General features: G+C 42.5%; 1 protein-coding gene and 1 long non-coding RNA gene across 3 annotated transcripts; one reads left to right on the forward strand and one right to left on the reverse strand.

Annotated features, from left to right (window-relative positions):
* The first annotated feature begins 611 nt into the window (after positions 1–611).
* LOC121868262 lies at positions 612–3,811 on the forward strand. Its single transcript, XR_006089356.1, has 4 exons — positions 612–813; positions 1,520–1,671; positions 1,790–1,980; positions 3,008–3,811. It is a non-coding gene; the product is annotated as an uncharacterized LOC121868262 (long non-coding RNA).
* Positions 3,812–5,603: 1,792 nt separating this feature from the next.
* Positions 5,604–15,606, reverse strand: LOC121868263. Of its 2 annotated transcripts, XM_042368662.1 has the most exons (7): positions 15,474–15,606; positions 9,182–9,322; positions 8,705–8,786; positions 8,216–8,284; positions 7,599–7,919; positions 7,260–7,408; positions 5,604–6,876 (listed from the first exon to the last, which is right to left on the reverse strand). In XM_042368662.1, exons 2-7 carry the CDS (start codon positions 9,319–9,321, stop codon positions 6,759–6,761), a joined length of 879 nt encoding a protein of 292 aa, XP_042224596.1. In that variant the 5' UTR covers position 9,322; positions 15,474–15,606; the 3' UTR covers positions 5,604–6,758. The 2 variants fall into 2 exon arrangements, with proteins under 2 accessions (XP_042224596.1, XP_042224597.1); XM_042368663.1 differs by lacking the exon at positions 8,216–8,284.
* Positions 15,607–17,775: the final 2,169 nt, after the last annotated feature.

The following is a 17,775-nucleotide window of genomic DNA, read 5'->3' on the forward strand; positions in this document are numbered from 1 at the left end:
TTAACACAGACAGGATAGCTTCTTATGTATTAGGATATTTAATATTAAGGTAATTAAATGGTGGCGAAGGTGTGGCTATTGGGGGAGGCTGGAGGCCACTGTATTAAAAAAAAAAAAAAGTAGTAGTAGTAGTATTGATAGTAGTAGCAGTAGTATTGACAGTAGTAGTAGAGTCATGATACGGACTAACTAACAGACAGACAATGGCGGGTGTGGGTGTGATTGTCAGTCGTGCTCGTGCCTTTACTGTCCTGATTCATCCTCTGTTCTTTTGTGAACACACACACACACACACATACACACACACACACACACACACAACTTCCTCCAAGATAAGAAAACAGTATTTCTTCTACACCAAGTCAACTATACCTCAGGTACACGGTTACGTCACCATCACTATCAGCTACCACACCATCACTACTAAGTCACTATTACTCCCACCTATCACACTACAGTTCAGCAGCCTAACACCACCATACACTCTACAGTTCACCATGAAGCATCCCTTAACAGTCACCCAGTTAGTCATATTCACCAGGCAGTGTTGAACGTCGAGTGTTTATGATAAGATTGGTGATAAGATTTGGCTGTACTAGTGAAGGTCCTGGTGTGGCTGTCTGCTGCAGTGCCGTGTCTACCGTCTCCAGGTTCTGCTGTGGTAACTTACTGAGGTCGTGTGGTTCTGCTGTTATAGACGGGTCTGTTGTCTGCTGAGTTATAAATCTCACCCTTTTTTTTTTACTGTACTGTTCCACGGTGTGTCTGCTGTGCCTACTCTAGCTACCACAACACCCACCTCCTACCACTGTGGTAAGTATTAGCTGCTACAAAGTTGTTTTTTCTGTTCTATTTACTTGTAATATTTCATGAGGTCGGTTAGACACTGATCAGGAAGACTCCCAACCTCTTATTTTACTTAATGCATATGTGTTGTGGAAACTAAACCCCGAATAAAATAATATAAATCAATCAATTGGTGTTCTTGTTCTTGTTGTTAGTAAACGTTTTTTGAGGTGGTAATACTGGGACTCGATTTGGAGAGAGAGAGAGAGAGAGAGAGAGAGAGAGAGAGAGAGAGATTTTGTTTAGAGAAATCCGTCAGCTGTGTAAAGCTAAAGATGAAGAGAGGGATGAGATGGTTAGCTGTGTGGTGGACGAGGAGAGGAGTGAGAGGGGTGGGAGGTCTAGCTGTGAGGTGGACGAGGTGAGGGTTGAGAGGGGTGAGAGGGCTAGCTGTGAGGTGGACGAGGTGAGGGTTGATAGGGGTGAGAGGGTTAACTGTGAGGTGGACGAGGTGAGGGTTGAGAGGGGTGGTGTAGAATGGTGGATGAGATAAGGGAGTGCTGATTGACTGCCTGATAACCCGGAGATAACACACAGGAGAGACGAGTGACTCATAGGGCATGGAATGTACCTCTGAACACAGCGAGTGGCTGGCTGACTGACTGAATGAATCTCTCTCTCTCTCTCTCTCTCTCTCTCTCACACACACACAAAACTGTTTCTCCGTTAACAGACTCAGCACCCAAGTTGAGGTTCTCGCGGTCAGTTAAACTTCTGTCGCAGTCAGGAGGAGGAAGTTGTTGAAGGTGCCCCCAGGCGTTAGTTCTCCAGCACCGGCGATGGACACGTCTCCACCAAACGAACCTAATGTTGCCTCTCCTCTCAGTAAGCCAAGATGGTGTTTATTTGTATTATTTTTTGTTTTGGTGAATCTATGTTTTTCCTCCTCACGCCCACCTCCTCCTCACGCCCACCTCCTCCTCACGCACAACTCCTCCCACAGTGGACCAGCCGCCGCCCTACAGTGCTGTGGCTCCTCCGACTAGTTATGAGGTCAAACCGTACCAGCCGACGACCACCACGACGATCCAACCGACTCCCGTATTGGTCCAACATTCTGCCATAGTGGTCCAACCCGCCCCTGTCTCTAGGAACGTTGTTGTGGTCGCCGCTACCACCTGTCCCGCCTGCCAGGTGAGAGCCAATACTACCTGTACTATCCGTCAGGTGTACTGGGAGACAAGGGAAGGAAGGAAAGCAATAGAAAAAGAAAGGTCAAATTATTATGATTATTGTTTAGTTATCCCTCGATTATAACAACGTTTTCTGTCTTTTATGTTAGTATTTTTATTTAATTATTTATTTATTTATCTATCTCAATTTTAGATTCTCCTTTTCCATTGTATATTATTATCAGTAGAAGTAGTAATTATCAGTGGTTTACTAATTTTAGTTTCCTTGCAACAGTGTTAACAATTATTTTTGACAGGGGCGGATCCAGGAGTATCAAAAGGAAGGGGGGGGGGGGAACATGGCGACCACAGTGAGCCCACCCAGCTGGGTTTGAAACCTAACCATTATTATGGGCATTTTGAAGCCATGTGCATTTGATATTAGGAGATATTTTGAGGTTAATAGTAATTACTTTTTACTATACAAAAATGCCCAAGTACAATACTACGTTAAATAAAAAGTATTGGAATTTTCTTATGAAAAGGGGATCCGGACCCCCAGGACCCACCTCCTGGATCCGCCCTTGTTTGTTCATAATAAATAAAACATTAATTCTTGGTGTTATTTTTCATCTCTATTTAGTCAGTTCCATGTTTTACGTCAGTTATTGGTAAACTCAGCCTTTTCCCTATATGTCAGTACAGATTCACCGGCAATGGGGGGCAGTTGTCCAAGAACTATATCAGCCTCTACAAAACTTATACTTATTGTTGTTGTGGATTTTGTTGGTATTATTGTCGTCTGTGTCGTTATTGTCGTTATTACTGTTGATGAGCTGTATACCTACGTTCTCTATATACAGTACATGCCCGAACCAAGTGGGTATTTGTGGGTGTTGATCAAAGGTGTTGTAAGATATTATCGGGTCTTATGGCTTTACAACTCTTATAAACCATAACAACACCTTTATACATTTTAACCACAATATCTCTCCCACGATCACGTAACTCCCCCATAGTCAGTACCTCACCTCTTCTCTCTGGTGTAGGCGGGGATCCTGCAGTCTGACTTCACCTTGTGTGGGATCTGCCTGGCCATCTGGTTCTTTCCCTGGGGTCTCATATGCTGTTTCCTCATGAAAGAATCTCGCTGCACCAACTGCCGAGCTGTGTACACCTAGATGTGACCTCTCTACTGCCTCTGCTTCATCTCACGTCACATCTGTTAGCATTGACGTCCTCACTAAGCTTGTATTACGTCACCACCTCGTTCAGGGACGTCATTCAGCCGTTTGGTTGTGAGGTGCCGCATCGAATTTTTAAGGAAGTGATGTCATTGGTTCATATGACATCAGCTATTTCTTTGACGTCAGCTCTTCTTTGACGCCAGCTACTTTAACGTCACCTACTTCTTTGACGTCAGTTACTTCAGTGACATTTGCTACTTCAACGACGTCAGCTATTTTTATTATGTCAGCTACTTCTATGACTCAGCTATTTCTCTGACGTCAGCTACTGGTTTCACGTCAGCTGTTTATCTTTTAACTGGTCGTATTATATTTAATCTTTAAGCTTCAGGTAAGCTAAAGCATTTATTCTTCTTTGTTTGGCAATAATGACCATGCAGGTACAAGTAATTACAGGTACTGTATATAAAACTCAACAGAATATTACACTATATGCTGAGGAAAGTCCGTTACATTGAAGGTCCTTTAGATGTGAAACCTCCATCTAACAAACTAGCAGGGTGTCCCATAGGTTTCCATACAACGTATCACCAACGCCATTACAAGCATAACTCCAGCTGTGCTTGAACGTGTTCTTCAGCAGTGGAGGACACGCATTGAAGAGTGTTTTCAACAGAATGGTAGTCATGTAGAGCATATTATATAAATAAAAATGGATTTTCATATAAAATTTATTTTTCCTATGTATGGAAATTTATGGGACACCCTAGAGTCCGTTACATCAAGGGTCCGTTATGGAACCCCGCTATCTAACGGATTATAGGGAAGAATAGGGCCGTTATATGGAGGTTTCACTCAACATGATCATTTTAGTTCGTTTTTGTTCTTAGTAATGTTAACCCTGTAGTGTAAATAATAATTTTGTTTAGTACTGAAATACTAACACTATGGCACGAGTTTTGTGTTCTTAACCTAACATTGTTCCGGCTATAATCTCGATAAGTTGGCCTTAGTTTAAATCTCATTATATGTATAGGGTCATTAAGTTAGAATTGGGGGTAATTACTTGTCCTAATGGCTATGGGGAAATTATAATGACATTTTTATGTTAATGACTCGTTATTTGTGATTTATATGATAATTTCGTGGTGTTAATTTCCACATCAGAGAAAAAAGGTGAGGTTTGGATAAATATATATATATGTATATGAATATCTATCTATCTATCTATCTATTTGACTAGTTCACTTCAAGTCATGTATATAACAGTTATAGCTTCTATACCTGTGGTTTTCTTTAAGTAGACCTGAACAAAGAAAACGAGATGAATATCAGGACTAACTGTTATTTTCTTCTAAACGGCGTATAGTTCGTTCGTTATAATATTTATTAAATATTTTGGATGAATTATCTACGTTTTATGTCCAGATATTCATTAGACAGTATAGTTAACTATGTATTTACTTTCTCTACATGTTAATAAGCATAAGAGTTATTTCTTTGGCTGGACAGTTTAATAAGCAGATCCTTTCATACTACACAGCCATATAAATATTTAATGCTTAAATAATATAAAATGATATAAAAAAATAGTATCTTGTATATGATCCACTTTATTTACTTTTATCATTGCCTAAACATCCCCCCCCCCTCGTCCCTCACCACTCCTTCATCCCCTCCTTCACCCTCATTCTCACCTTCCATTCCTTCATCCCCTCCTTCACCCCCCCACCTTCTCCCTCACCCACCGCCATCCTGTAAACATACGTAGAGATCCATTGCTTCTGTCTGTCTGTCCATATTTCTATTGACGTCAAGGAAGGTTTAAGATTTTAATCCTTTACTGTTTATCATTATTTTAATACCTGTTCTGTTATATGTTAGACAATGAATGGTTATGATGTTATGTGGCGATTTTACTCTCTGTTTATCTGTCTATCTAAGTTCGTTCGTCAAATAATTGTAAACTTATGACTAATCGCCTAAACATCATTTTAGCCGAGGTTAGAGTGTTTATGTTCTGTTCAGTTAGCGAGTGCTTCTTCTGTTCAGTTAGAGAGTGGTTCTTTTGTTCAGTTAGCGAGTGGTTCTTTTGTTCAGTTAGCGAGTGGTTCTTTTGTTCAGTTAGAGAGTGGTTCTTTTGTTCAGTTAGCGAGTGCTTCTTCTGTTCAGTTAGAGAGTGGTTCTTTTGTTCAGTTAGCGAGTGCTTCTTCTGTTCAGTTAGAGAGTGGTTCTTTTGTTCAGTAAGCGAGTGGTTCTTCTGTTCAGTTAGAGAGTGGTTCTTTTGTTCAGTAAGCGAGTGGTTCTTCTGTTCAGTTAGAGAGTGGTACTTTTGTTCAGTTAGCGAGTGGTTCTTTTGTTCATTTTGATAGTGATAATAATATTCAATGTGAACCCATCTAAAACACACACACACACACACACAATTACGATAAGGTTTCAGGAAAATACAAAACAATTTCGTATTTTTATGCAAAGTATATTTAGAAGGATATAAATACTACAATAAATACTGTACAATAATGTTAACAATAAACGAGAACACATTAGATAACTCTTTTTAAATATATAGATGTTAAGATTAATTGTCTGAGGCCTCGAGTGAACGATGGAGGAGAGTGAGCGACAACGTGTGTGTGTGTGTGTGTGTGTGTTCATATATATTCATAGATACCTTGACACAAACTCGTGGCACAGGAACACAAACAGTTCCCACAACACGACCACGAATACTTCCCAGAGATATTTACTTGTCGAGAAGAACAAGATATTTTACTCAGACCAAAATCATATATGGTGAACACTTACAGAACACACATTCATTCTTGAGTCAGAGATTACTATTATAAACCAATTGCTCTAAAGTACATTGTCAGAGTCTACAGATCACTGACGGTGCTCTACAGGTGGTCTACAGGACACAGTAACCCGGGAAAACACCAGAAATTAGGTCTTTAAACACGATAGTCTTTTAAAACCCTCCATCAGAGCCTCGCCACGATAGACGCACTAAAACTATTTATTTCTCGTGATTCATTACCTCAAGTCTGACAGATATACGGAAGAGGTTTGATATACATATATAATTTATACGGATTCATTTGTAATGTGTTCAGAGCCCCATCCATCACACACACATGCGTCTCTTTATGTCTTGAGATAATCCAATAAAATTATTGCCAGGGACAGTGTTGTATTGTTGGCATAAATTTATCATCAGTGTATCGTAGAGACGTTGTGTATGTCATTGTGGGATGGGTTTTGTTCCTTGTTGGTGTTGTAGGATTATGGTAGGAGGGTGACCTGTAGGATTGTGATTTGTAGTATGGTTCAAGTATAGACCAATACGATTATAATATTGAGTATCTTATTTGTGTATGGGGGATCCTACTACTCAAGGACGTGTGCATAGGGGATTCCTACCACTGAAGGACGTGTGTGGGGGTCCTTCCACTGAAGTATGGGAACCTACCACTCAAGAACGTGTGTATGGGGGATCCTACCACTCAAGGACGTGTGTATTGGGGATCCTACCACTCAAGGACGTGTGTATGGGATCCTACCACTCTAAGAACGTGTATATGGGTGATCCTGCAGTTGAAGGACACATATCCTACAACTCAGGGACAGTAGGACAGAAGTACTTTTCGCAAGTGTAGGAGTAGCCGTCTTGGGTCACGTCATTGAGGTGGTGAAGTTGGTCCTGGAAGCGCTGGCTGTAGGGCACCCATCTGTGAGGGGGAGGGACGGTGTTAGTGAGGCTGACACATGGACCTAGCACTGATCTACAGGCGTAAGACTGAGGGGGTAAACCTAATCTATAGGGGTAAGACTGATCTATAGGGGCAAGACGAAGGGTAAGACTGATCTGTAGGGGCAAGACGAAGGGTAAGACTGATCTATAGGGGCAAGACGAAGGGTAAGACTGATCTATTGGGGCAAGACTAAGGGTAAGACTGATCTGTAGGGGCAAGACGAAGGGTAAGACTGATCTATAGGGGTAAGGGTGATTTATAGGGGTAAGGCTGATCTCAATGGGTAAGACTGATCTATAAGACTGAGCAAGGTTAGGTTGGGTTAAGTCAGGATATGGGTCAAACTGAGTAAGACTGACCTTCGCATATACTTGGCCACGTTGAAGACCATGGACGACACGGAGATGTATCTTGAAGACTTGGTAGGAGTGAGGCACACCAGCCGCTCTAAGCAGGACTTGTCGTTACTCGCCTCCCCCAGCAGCCACGACAACAGTAGCAGCACGTCCTGTTGTGTGACGGAACAATGGTCAACAACAGTCACACACACACACACACACACACACACGTGCACACATTCTGAAAGGGTTGACTGTGCATGATGATCACTCTTACTCACTCACACACACACACTCGCTCACTGTTTCTTCTCTCTCTCCCTTCCTTTCCCTTCCTCTTTTACTCACTCACTCACTCACCTGCTGATCCACAAGGCCGAGGAAGCCAGCATCATCATCCCTCCTGGTAATCGTCTCCCCTGTGATGATATAAGGCGTCGCTATCAACACAAACAGCCAAAAGGTAATGGTAATGAAGGTCACATAAGCCAGCGGCCACTTCCCCGCCGCCAGTAACTCTGCCGGGCCGGTCTTATCTCCCAGAAGGTCTCCAGTTATCGCCAATAGATCTACTATATCTCCATCTCGGGTAACCTCCTGGTCCTCACGAGTCTCCAGGGTATATGGTTCAGAAGGCATCAAACAATCGCCATTCTCATCCTCTTCACAATCTGAGTCGAACTGTTGAGGGAAGATGAGGTTAGGTTAGGTTACTGTTTTAGGTAGATTTTATTTTGTTTTAATGGAGGTTATTTGTGTTATTTATTCATCTGTGTCATTATGTTTCATTAGTCGTTTTATAGAGATAGTCAGTCACTTGTTGGTTAATAATTCGTTAGCTATGTTTGGTAAAATATAAAGACAGACAAACACAGAGACACAGACAGACAGAGAAGGTGATAAACTCAATTACAGAGAGAGAGAGAGAGAGAGAGAGAGAGAGAGAGAGAGCTACACATCCATCACCCTACCCCCACCTTCTCGATGACTGTGTTATTGGTGATGGGGTCAGCTGGGTCATCTTGGGTCACCTCGTTGACCTCGCTCTATAAAGAACATTTCAGGTTACTTATCTCTCTCTCTCTCTCTCTCTCTCTCTCTCTATCCATTGATAACAAGTTAGGACATTCCTCCACCTGCATCATCAGACTACCACACTACCACACTGGCACACTACCACACTGGCACACTACCACACTGGCACACTACCACACTGGCATACTGGCACACTGCCACACTACCACACTGGCACACTACCACACTGCCACACTACCACACTGGCATACTGGCACACTGCCACACTACCACACTGGCACACTACCACACTGCCACACTATCACACTGCCACACTACCATACTGCCACATTACCACACTACCACATTACCACTGTCACACTCACTACCACACTGCCACACCACCACACTACAACATTTACACCACCACATTGCCACACTACCACACTAACCTTAGCTTGAGTTCCTGGGAGTACCTTGGTCGCCTTCACTGTCTCAGGATACCAGATAGCGTTGAAAAGATCCCTCAGGAACCTGCGAATAGACGATGGCAGTAGAGAGAAGCCAGACTGAAATCTCCCAGGTATCGTAATTCGGAAGTATACATGGCCTATTAAAGCATCAAAAGCATCAACAATCACCAATTAGCAATAATATATCTATCTATCATGGGAAGGTAAAATAAGCTCCGCCCAGAGTCTTTCGTTCGAGCTTGTGATTGGTTGGATCGAGTGGCTGAGGGAGCGTCACGATATGGAATCCGATTGGGTCACTTGGGTGTCACCGTGTGTCCATGTCAGTTGTCAATCAGAGAGATGACAGTAAGGGTGTTGCAGCTCCTTAGCATTATCTCCCTATGTACCACAACACTACATAGGTGACACCGTGAATTGTATGGGTGTAAGATGACCAGAAGAACTCACACTCACCTGAAGACAGACACGATGTTGATGGGAGGCGTTGAAACTCCACTAGGACCCAGACTGAGTTGCCCTTCCACCCCAGGCACTGCTGAGGGAGATGCCGCCAGCACCACCATCATCGCCGCCACCACCACGCTGACCCGCATCCTGGTGTAGTGAGGTAATGGATGGTGAGAAGGAAGAGAGAGAGAGAGAAACAATTGGTGGCAGGAAAAGAGGGAGAAAAACGAAGAGAATGGGAAGGAAAGAAGAAATCAAAAGATATAAAGAAACTGAAGAAAAGGTAAAAAAGGTAAATCAAGAAAAAACTGTGACGAATTGATAAAATAAACGATTAAAAATATATCAATCACTCCAAAAAGAAAGAGACGGAAACAATAGTTCCCGCCAAAATATAAACAGAAAACGGAACCCAACAAGAATATTAGACGGGTAACTTTCCTTTTTTCTTTTTTTTTCTATATTTGGCTCTGTCTTTTTTTTTCTTACTTTTTTTTCTGCGTAATAAGAAGGGTTGTTGTGAGAGTGGAGGGCCAGTCAGAGCGTGTTGACCTACATCACCATTCTCATGTTAACTGATGCTGTGGTGGCGTGACCAGTCGGTGTGGTAATCTATTCACAGTATGAGGATGAGTCTGATTGATTGATAGAGAGAGAGATAGATTAATTGATTGATTGATTGATTGATTGATTGATTGATTGATTGATTGATTGGTATAGTCAAATCGTTATACAAATTCACGTCAGTTCACTAGGCGTACATACAGAGAGTGCTGGTCTACAAACAATATGATAATTTAATTTACAATAGATCATCTCTTTGGTAATGTGAAGAGTCCAGACTACCGTTATGTTTATTATGGCTGATGCTGCTGCTTTGGTTACACTTTTGTTCATTTTTAGTGAATATTTTACCCATTTTCTGATAATGTTATGCACGTATTTCAGGACAAACTACAGTATGTTGGAGAGTTATTGTTGTATCACGTTCAGGTGTGTTGTGTTCGCAGTGGAGGTGTGAGGCAGGGGAGATGTGTTGTAGTGGAGATGTGTGGTATGGTGATGTGTTGTAGTGCAGATATGTGACAGGGGAGATGTGTTGTAGTGGAGATGTGTGGGAGGTGTGTGATGGGGGAGAGAACTTATGTGGTGGTAGAGATGTGTGATTAGGGAGATGTGTAGCAGGGAAGGTGTGTGTGTGTGTGTTAAGGAGGTGCGTGGCAGGGAAGGTGTGTGTTTGGAGGCAGGTGTGTGGTAGAGAAACAAGGAGCAGGTTTTTGTGTTGGTCACATCCTGGTGGGCGTGACCTGCCCGAGGCGCCGCTGGTTCACTGTAACAACTTTCCTTCTACTGCTCTCACGCTCCTGACGTCATCACAGAGGTCATCAGAAGTCATCACAAAAGACAACAAAGGTCATCTTAGGGCATCATAAACGAACAGTAATCATCAGTCGTCATTACTTGTCATCAGAATTCATCAAAAGCCAACTCTGGTCACCATAAATTAACAGTAATCACCAGTCGTCATCAGAAGTCATCACGAGTTACCATGAGTCATAAACAAACACACACGCTTCAGGTGAACGTGCGAGAGGTCGTCAAATGTGTTACAGGTTAAGGGGTCATAAGAAGGGTACATAGTTGACGCCATACTGCTCCTGGTACCTGTGTGTGTGTGTGATAAAACTCGTTCAGTATGTATGTATGTATGTAGCAAATGTATATGATTTTTAATATTGCAACACACACACACACACGGCCCCGGTATAACCTTCTAAACGTCTCACAGGTAAACTAAATATAATAAGCTTGAAATAAACGTTTTCTTTTTTTTAATAATTTATGTTCAACGTTTGACAGCTTAGTAAAACGTTTATTGGGTTAATTCAACGTCTGAGAGGTTATTAAAACGTTTCTTAGGTTAATTACGTGTATGAATCGTTAGTTGGATGTTTAAGGTGCAACTGAACGAAAAATATCTAATAGTCCTTTTAATTATTAGTATTTACCCCCTTTCTCTCCCTCTCTCTCTAACCCCCCCCCCTCCCTGTCTCTCTCGACTTGTCTCTCTTACAAAAGGTCAAGTTCAGGCGCCCCTAATATCAACACCTTCTGGCAAGCAACACTGCACACACGACCTATCAATGTAATGTGGCAACACCGCTTAGTTTGCCTGCAGCAACTTGAACCGGAACCACTCTTAACATTCCGGCCGAGTTCGTGTCACATTAGTTGGAAGCAGCAGCATACAAGGTGACTCTGACGCTGCCACATGACCCCATATTATACCTGCAGTCAATGCTAAACTAATATGAACCCAGGGAGCTCAGATTATGAATTAGGTCAGAGCGGCAATGACCTATACTTACCGCGTCAACAAGTAGGAGGAGAGGAGGAGGTGACCACTTTACCCTGAGGCAACACAACGCGGCGGCCACTGATACGAGACAACTCTCTTATGCCGTACACTAACCGACCACCACAACATTCAGAAGGAGTATAATGTTTTAGGTCCGTTACCTCCCTGTACACCTGGGACGTGTTTTTGTTATGAAGAATTGTTCTTATTTAATGTCAGATATCATCTTCCTACCTATTATCATTCTTCCTGTCGAGCGCTGACACACACACACACACACACACACACACACACACGACGTAAATCAGTCACCTTCGTAATCCAACCCAACCTTGGAGACCTTAAGCGGAGGTAGGCGGGACAATCATGCCAGGTAATGAGCGTGGATCTTCCTGTACAACCCGTTAACACACACACACACACACACAGGTCGACACTTACATAAGCCTTTACGCATAACTCGAGTATTTTGTTTTGTTTACTCGTCTCTGTTGATCAATGTTGCATAAGGAATGTGATCTAGGTATTAGTCGTGGTATCTAGTGGTAAACCTTGGTACTGTAGCCATGGCCATAGTCCGTGTGGCCATGTAGATCTGGACATAATCCGTGTGGCCATGTAGATCTGGACATAATCCGTGTGGCCATGTAGATCTGGACATAATCCGTGTGGCCATGTAGATCTGGACATAATCCGTGTGGCCATATGGACCTGGCCAACGTGAAGGTGAACGTAGCCCAACAAGACAGTGAACATGGACAACACACTAATGAAGGTAATCAACGAAGCATTGAACGGAACCACAGAGGCGTTCTCTTTAGTGACTGTTAAACCACAAAACGCTATTCTAGTGACTGGTACACTCCAAAACATTCTCCTAGTGACTTTTACACTCTAAAACGTTCTCCTAGTGACTGTCATCCTCCAAGACGTTCTCCTAGTGACTTTCGTCCTCCAAGACGTTCTCCTAGTGACTGTTACACTCTAAAATGTTCTCCTAGTGACTGTCATCCTCCAAGACGTTCTCCTAGTGACTGTCATCCTCCAAGACGTTCTCCTAGTGACTGTTACACTCTAAAATGTTCTCCTAGTGACTGTCATTCCCCAAGACGTTCTCCTAGTGACTGTCATCCTCCAAGACGTTCTCCTAGTGACTGTTACACTCTAAAATGTTCTCCTAGTGACTGTCATCCCCCAAGACGTTCTCCTAGTGACTGTCATCCCCAGAACGTTCTCCTAGTGACTGTCATCCTCCAAGACGTTCTCCTAGTGACTGTTACACTCTAAAATGTTCTCCTAGTGACTGTCATCCCCCAAGACGTTCTCCTAGTGACTGTCATCCTCCAAGACGTTCTCCTAGTGACTGTTACACTCTAAAATGTTCTCCTAGTGACTGTCATCCCCCAAGACGTTCTCCTAGTGACTGTCATCCCCAAGACGTTCTCCTAGTGACTGTCGTCCTCCAAGACGTTCTCCTAGTGACCATCCTCCAAGACGTTCTCCTAGTGACTGTCGTCCTCCAAGACGTTCTCCTAGTGACTGCCATCCTCCAAGACGTTCTCCTAGTATCTCTTCTGCTTGTTTGTGCTCATACTGACTGGTAAATAAGACTGTTCATTCGTATTCTTACTAACTGTTGAAATAAACTGCATGTACAGTCTCCTTCACTGGAATAAAATTCAAACAATATTAAAACAAATTTCTCAAAGATAATGACTTGTGAAATGTTTGTATGAGGGGTTATTGTAAACACACAAGTGAAGGGGACTGGACATTGTCTTGTTAACTGTTCAAGAAAAGTGTTAGTTAATGTTCTCGACTGATCAATTGTGTTTTTATAATCTGTTAATGAAGACTGTACATTATTGTTCTTTAACTGTTCAAAATAACTGTTCATTCATGTTCTCCCTAACGATCTACACACACACAAAACATATTCATTCACCTGTTCAAAACTCTCTGTACGTCCGCGTCACCAATATAGTATTAAAAGGACGAAGATTGTACCGTTGTAGCGGTGCAGGTGGGACTTGACTATCCACTGACCTACTTCCCCCAGGCGAACGTGGCATTTATCCAACACGGTCAAGTTCAAGGTGTGTTGCTGTGAGGGAGTGTGTGTGTGAAGGAGTGAGTGTGTGAGGGAGTAAGTGTGTGAAGGAGTGTGTGTGTGAAGGAGTGAGTGTGTGTGAAGGAGTGAGTGTGTGGAGGAGTGAGTGTGTGAAGGAGTGAGTGTGTGAGGGAGTGAGTGTGTGAAGGAGTGAGTGTGTGAGGGAGTGAGTGTGTGAAGGAGTGAGTGTGGGGGTGAGTGTGTGTGAGGGAGTGAGTGTGTGAAGGAGTGAGTGTGTGAGGGAGTGAGTGTGTGAAGGAGTGAGTGTGTGAGGGAGTGAGTGTGTGAAGGAGTGAGTGTGTGAAGGAGTGAGCCAGGATCATCATTTTAGAGAATCCTATTTCATCCTATCCCCTGGAGAGAGAGAGAGGGAGGTGGGGGGAGGGAGGGAGGGAGCGGTCCAACACCCTTCACCTTGATACCTGTCGACTCTAACGGGACACTCTTCCCTCCCTCCTTCCGTCCACCCTGCCTTCATCCTTCCTTAACTGCTTCCCTCGTCTTCCTCCATTCCACACCTTCCTTCTCCCTTCCCCCCACTGCTAGGATAGAGACGAAGAGAGAGAGAGAGAGAGAGAGAGAGAGAGTAATGGAAAGGTGGGTGAAAGGAAGGAGGGAGAGAGGATGAGGCAGGTCGTTCACTCCCACTATCTAGGTCACTCATGCCCCTCCCCCCCCAACAGGTCCCTTCTACTAGACTGGCTACACCTGTCCTTCCGCCCTTTATTTCTCTCTCTCTCTCTCTCTCCTTTTAAATCTGTTTCTTTCCCTCTTTTTCCACACATATCTGTCTGCCTCCCTCCTCTACATCCATTTTTAGATCTCTCTCTCTCTCTCTCTCTCTCTCCTTCCTGTCATTGTTCTTCATGTTCCTCACAGTAAGTTGGTCCAGGTAATGACTCTAAAGGACACGCCCACCTCCTCCTCCACCGGGACCTGACCTAACCTGACCTAACTTAACATAATCTAGCGTAATCCACCCTAACCTAACCCAAACCTAAGTTAAGATCACCTAACTTAATCTACTCCAAACCTAATCTAACTTAACATAAGCTAACCTAATCTAAGCCAATTTAATTTAGAATGACTAAATCTAACCGGAACTTAACCTAACCAGACGGACTCACACACGTACAAACATTGATGTATGGTCGTGTGAGTGCAGTTAACATTGATGTATGGTCGTGTGAGTGCAGTTAACATTGATGTATGGTCGGTTGAGTACAATTAACATTGATGTATGGTCGTGTGAGTACAGTTAACATTGATGTATGGTCGGTTGAGTACAGTTAACATTGATGTATGGTCGTGTGACAGTTAACATTGATGTATGGTCGTGTGAGTGCAGTTAACATTGATGTATGGTCGGTTGAGTACAGTTAACATTGATGTATGGTCGGGTGAGTGCAGTTACTGATGTATGGTCGTGTGAGTGCAGTTAACATTGATGTATGGTCGGTTGAGTACAATTAACATTGATGTATGGTCGTGTGAGTACAGTTAACATAGGCGTGACTTTGTAGTGTACATAAGTGACCTCAGACATGACCTCCAGGTGACTTTGACCCTTCAAGGTCATTAATGGTGGAAGACGGTGTGGTGGTGGTGATGATGATGATGGTGGTGGCAGTGATGACGGTGGAAATGATGATGATGATGACGGTAACTAATAATGATAAAGACGATGAGAATGATAACGATGATAATACTTATAATGACCAGTTTTTATGTCATTATTTAATTCACTTGGAAAACTAATGGTCGCACTATTTCTCGGTAATACAATAGGTATATATTCATCACCATACGTTAAATCAGTATTGTATTACCTTCCTGATGTATGTCACGGAGGCAACTGCTGACTGTATAAGAGAAAACAGCTTCCCTTGGGTGGTAGAGGGACGGCGGAGGAGAGCGTCTCACGTCTTAACCTCAGAATTTCTTCCAACACTGAAGTCTTCCTTCGTCGTGTGTCTTGACCCATCACGTCGCGCCTTGCAGTACAACAACTCTTACCTCGTTAACAACCCACCCCACTGCGTGTGGGTCATAAAAAACCCACAAAATCTTACTGTAATAGAACCGTGATAATTAAAACTAAAATTACAATACTCAGCCATGTTGCTTTACTAAACTAACGAGTCTCGGGTGATAATTAAGTCTGTTTACAGTTTGCAGGGTTGGGTTGATGGACGTACTCAAGCGATGATGTTATTGAAGAACATTTATAAGCTCGGGCCGTTATCGTCCACAGGGTCGTTGTACCAATATTAATTACTTATCGTTTTGTTATTCTCTGGCCATAACTTGTAACACATCCCGTTAATGAAGTTCAGACGGCCGGTTATGACTCTGCGGTGAGATCACCTGAACACTAGCTTCTCCTTAGCTTATTTCACATGATGATTAACAGGGGCGGATTCAGGAATGTCAAAACGGGGGGATCCAAGAAGTTGTGGGTGGGGGAACATGGCGAGGAAAGCGAGCCCACCCAGCGGGGCACTTTGAGGCCATTTTGAAGCCACGTGTACTTAATATTAGCAATAGCATATATTCTGAGGTCAAGAGCAATTACTTTTTACTGTACAGGAATGCCTAAGTACAATACCGTACTGCATTAAAGAAAAAGTGTTGGAATTCTGATGAAAAGGGAGCGGACCCCAGGACCTTCCCCTGGATCCGCCCTTCATTAATCGACCCAACACAAAACACCTGCCGTCCCTCACACCTCTACTGGTTCCGGTTATCAGGTATACATCACTCAACTATACCTGCCATAAATAAATAGATCCTATAATAAAAACAATGTGAATAAGTAGCTATAGACATAAAAATATTATAATTAAGATAAATAATTAATCAGATAATATTAATATTAAACCTGTTACAAAGAAAATGGCATTTACTTTAAATTTTAAATTTCTTATATATATATATATATATATATATATATATATATATATATATATAACAAATCTCCGTTTTGTATTGCTATTTTAAATCCATATAAAACCTTGCCCGTATGATAATCTTCCAGCGAATTTAGTCGATAAATCCACCAGTGAGAGGCCGTTGTTCCGTCTGTCTATTCCTGTTGGCCACAAATATTAACAACAGGCAACCAGTTTACTACAGTCGGATCCTCGGAAATTTGTGAGGGTTTCAGCTCAAGGTTGAAGACGCCACAAGTCCAGAAAATTGTGAGGGGTAACTTTTTCGGCGTGAGTTGTGAACTCTTGGAAAAACCTGCCAGAGAGTGTGGCGACGGCACCAAGTGTGAGCTCATTCAAGGCCAGACTTGACCAACACTGGAGCAGGTTCAGGTACATTCAGGACCAGTACTTGCCATTAGTGACCAACCGCCCAAGCGGCTAACGAGCCGATGAGTGGCGAAAAGGATAAAAGTAAAAAAAATGTAAAAGCGACGTCGTATTTTTAATGAATAATTAACTATTTATTTCGGTAAATGTTTGCTTAGCCAGATATTTCAGGCTATATTTTTCATAAAATAAAACGAAGTAGAAAAGTATACCTAGAGTTTGATTGATTTACACAATAGCCAGTATGTCTCTGTTCTGTCCACAGTGTGCTATTACTGTATCTAGCTAGCAGCTGTAACCTGTATGTCTCTGTTCTGTCCACAGTGTGTCACTACTGCATCTAGCTAGCAGCTGTAACCTGTATGTCTCTGTTCTGGTCCACAGTGTGCTATTACTGTATCTAGCTAGTAGCCCACAGGCTTAATTTAATCATCCATTCCAGTGGTGATGAAGCCTTGACACTCCCATACACCTGCCGTCCCTATCCTTAAGTAACACAACAAATGAAATCCTATAATAAAGACAATAAATAGAGAGAGAATTGCTGTATTATACAGTACACAAACCTTGCTTATCTATTTTTTTGTCAAATTATACCAATCGTTGCTCAGGTAATCAGTCAGAGATTTTGTAACTGGGAGTTCTTCATGCCCCACCCCCCCTCGCCCCGGTGGACGGAAATAAAGTCCACAGGAAAATTGTCACATGACTTGTACACATTGACAACACAATATATATATATATATATATATATATATATATATATATATATATATATATATATATATATATATATATATATATATATATA

The sequence above is a fragment of the Homarus americanus genome, unplaced genomic scaffold (genome assembly GCF_018991925.1).
Source record: "Homarus americanus isolate GMGI-L3 unplaced genomic scaffold, GMGI_Hamer_2.0 scaffold19318, whole genome shotgun sequence".
In the NCBI taxonomy this organism is placed as follows: Eukaryota; Metazoa; Arthropoda; class Malacostraca; order Decapoda; family Nephropidae; genus Homarus; species Homarus americanus.

What these genes read in the sequence shown, in the direction of transcription:
- LOC121868263 (XM_042368662.1), bottom strand. Translation starts at nt 9,321, where the DNA reads ATGCGGGTCAGCGTGGTGGTGGCGGCGATGATGGTGGTGCTGGCGGCA. An exon ending in TCCCAGGAACTCAAGCTAAG is followed by an intron (nt 8,285 to 8,704) that starts GTTAGTGTGGTA and finishes TGTTCTTTATAG; the next exon opens with AGCGAGGTCAACGAGGTGAC. An exon ending in TCGGCCTTGTGGATCAGCAG is followed by an intron (nt 7,409 to 7,598) that starts GTGAGTGAGTGA and finishes GTCACACAACAG; the next exon opens with GACGTGCTGCTACTGTTGTC.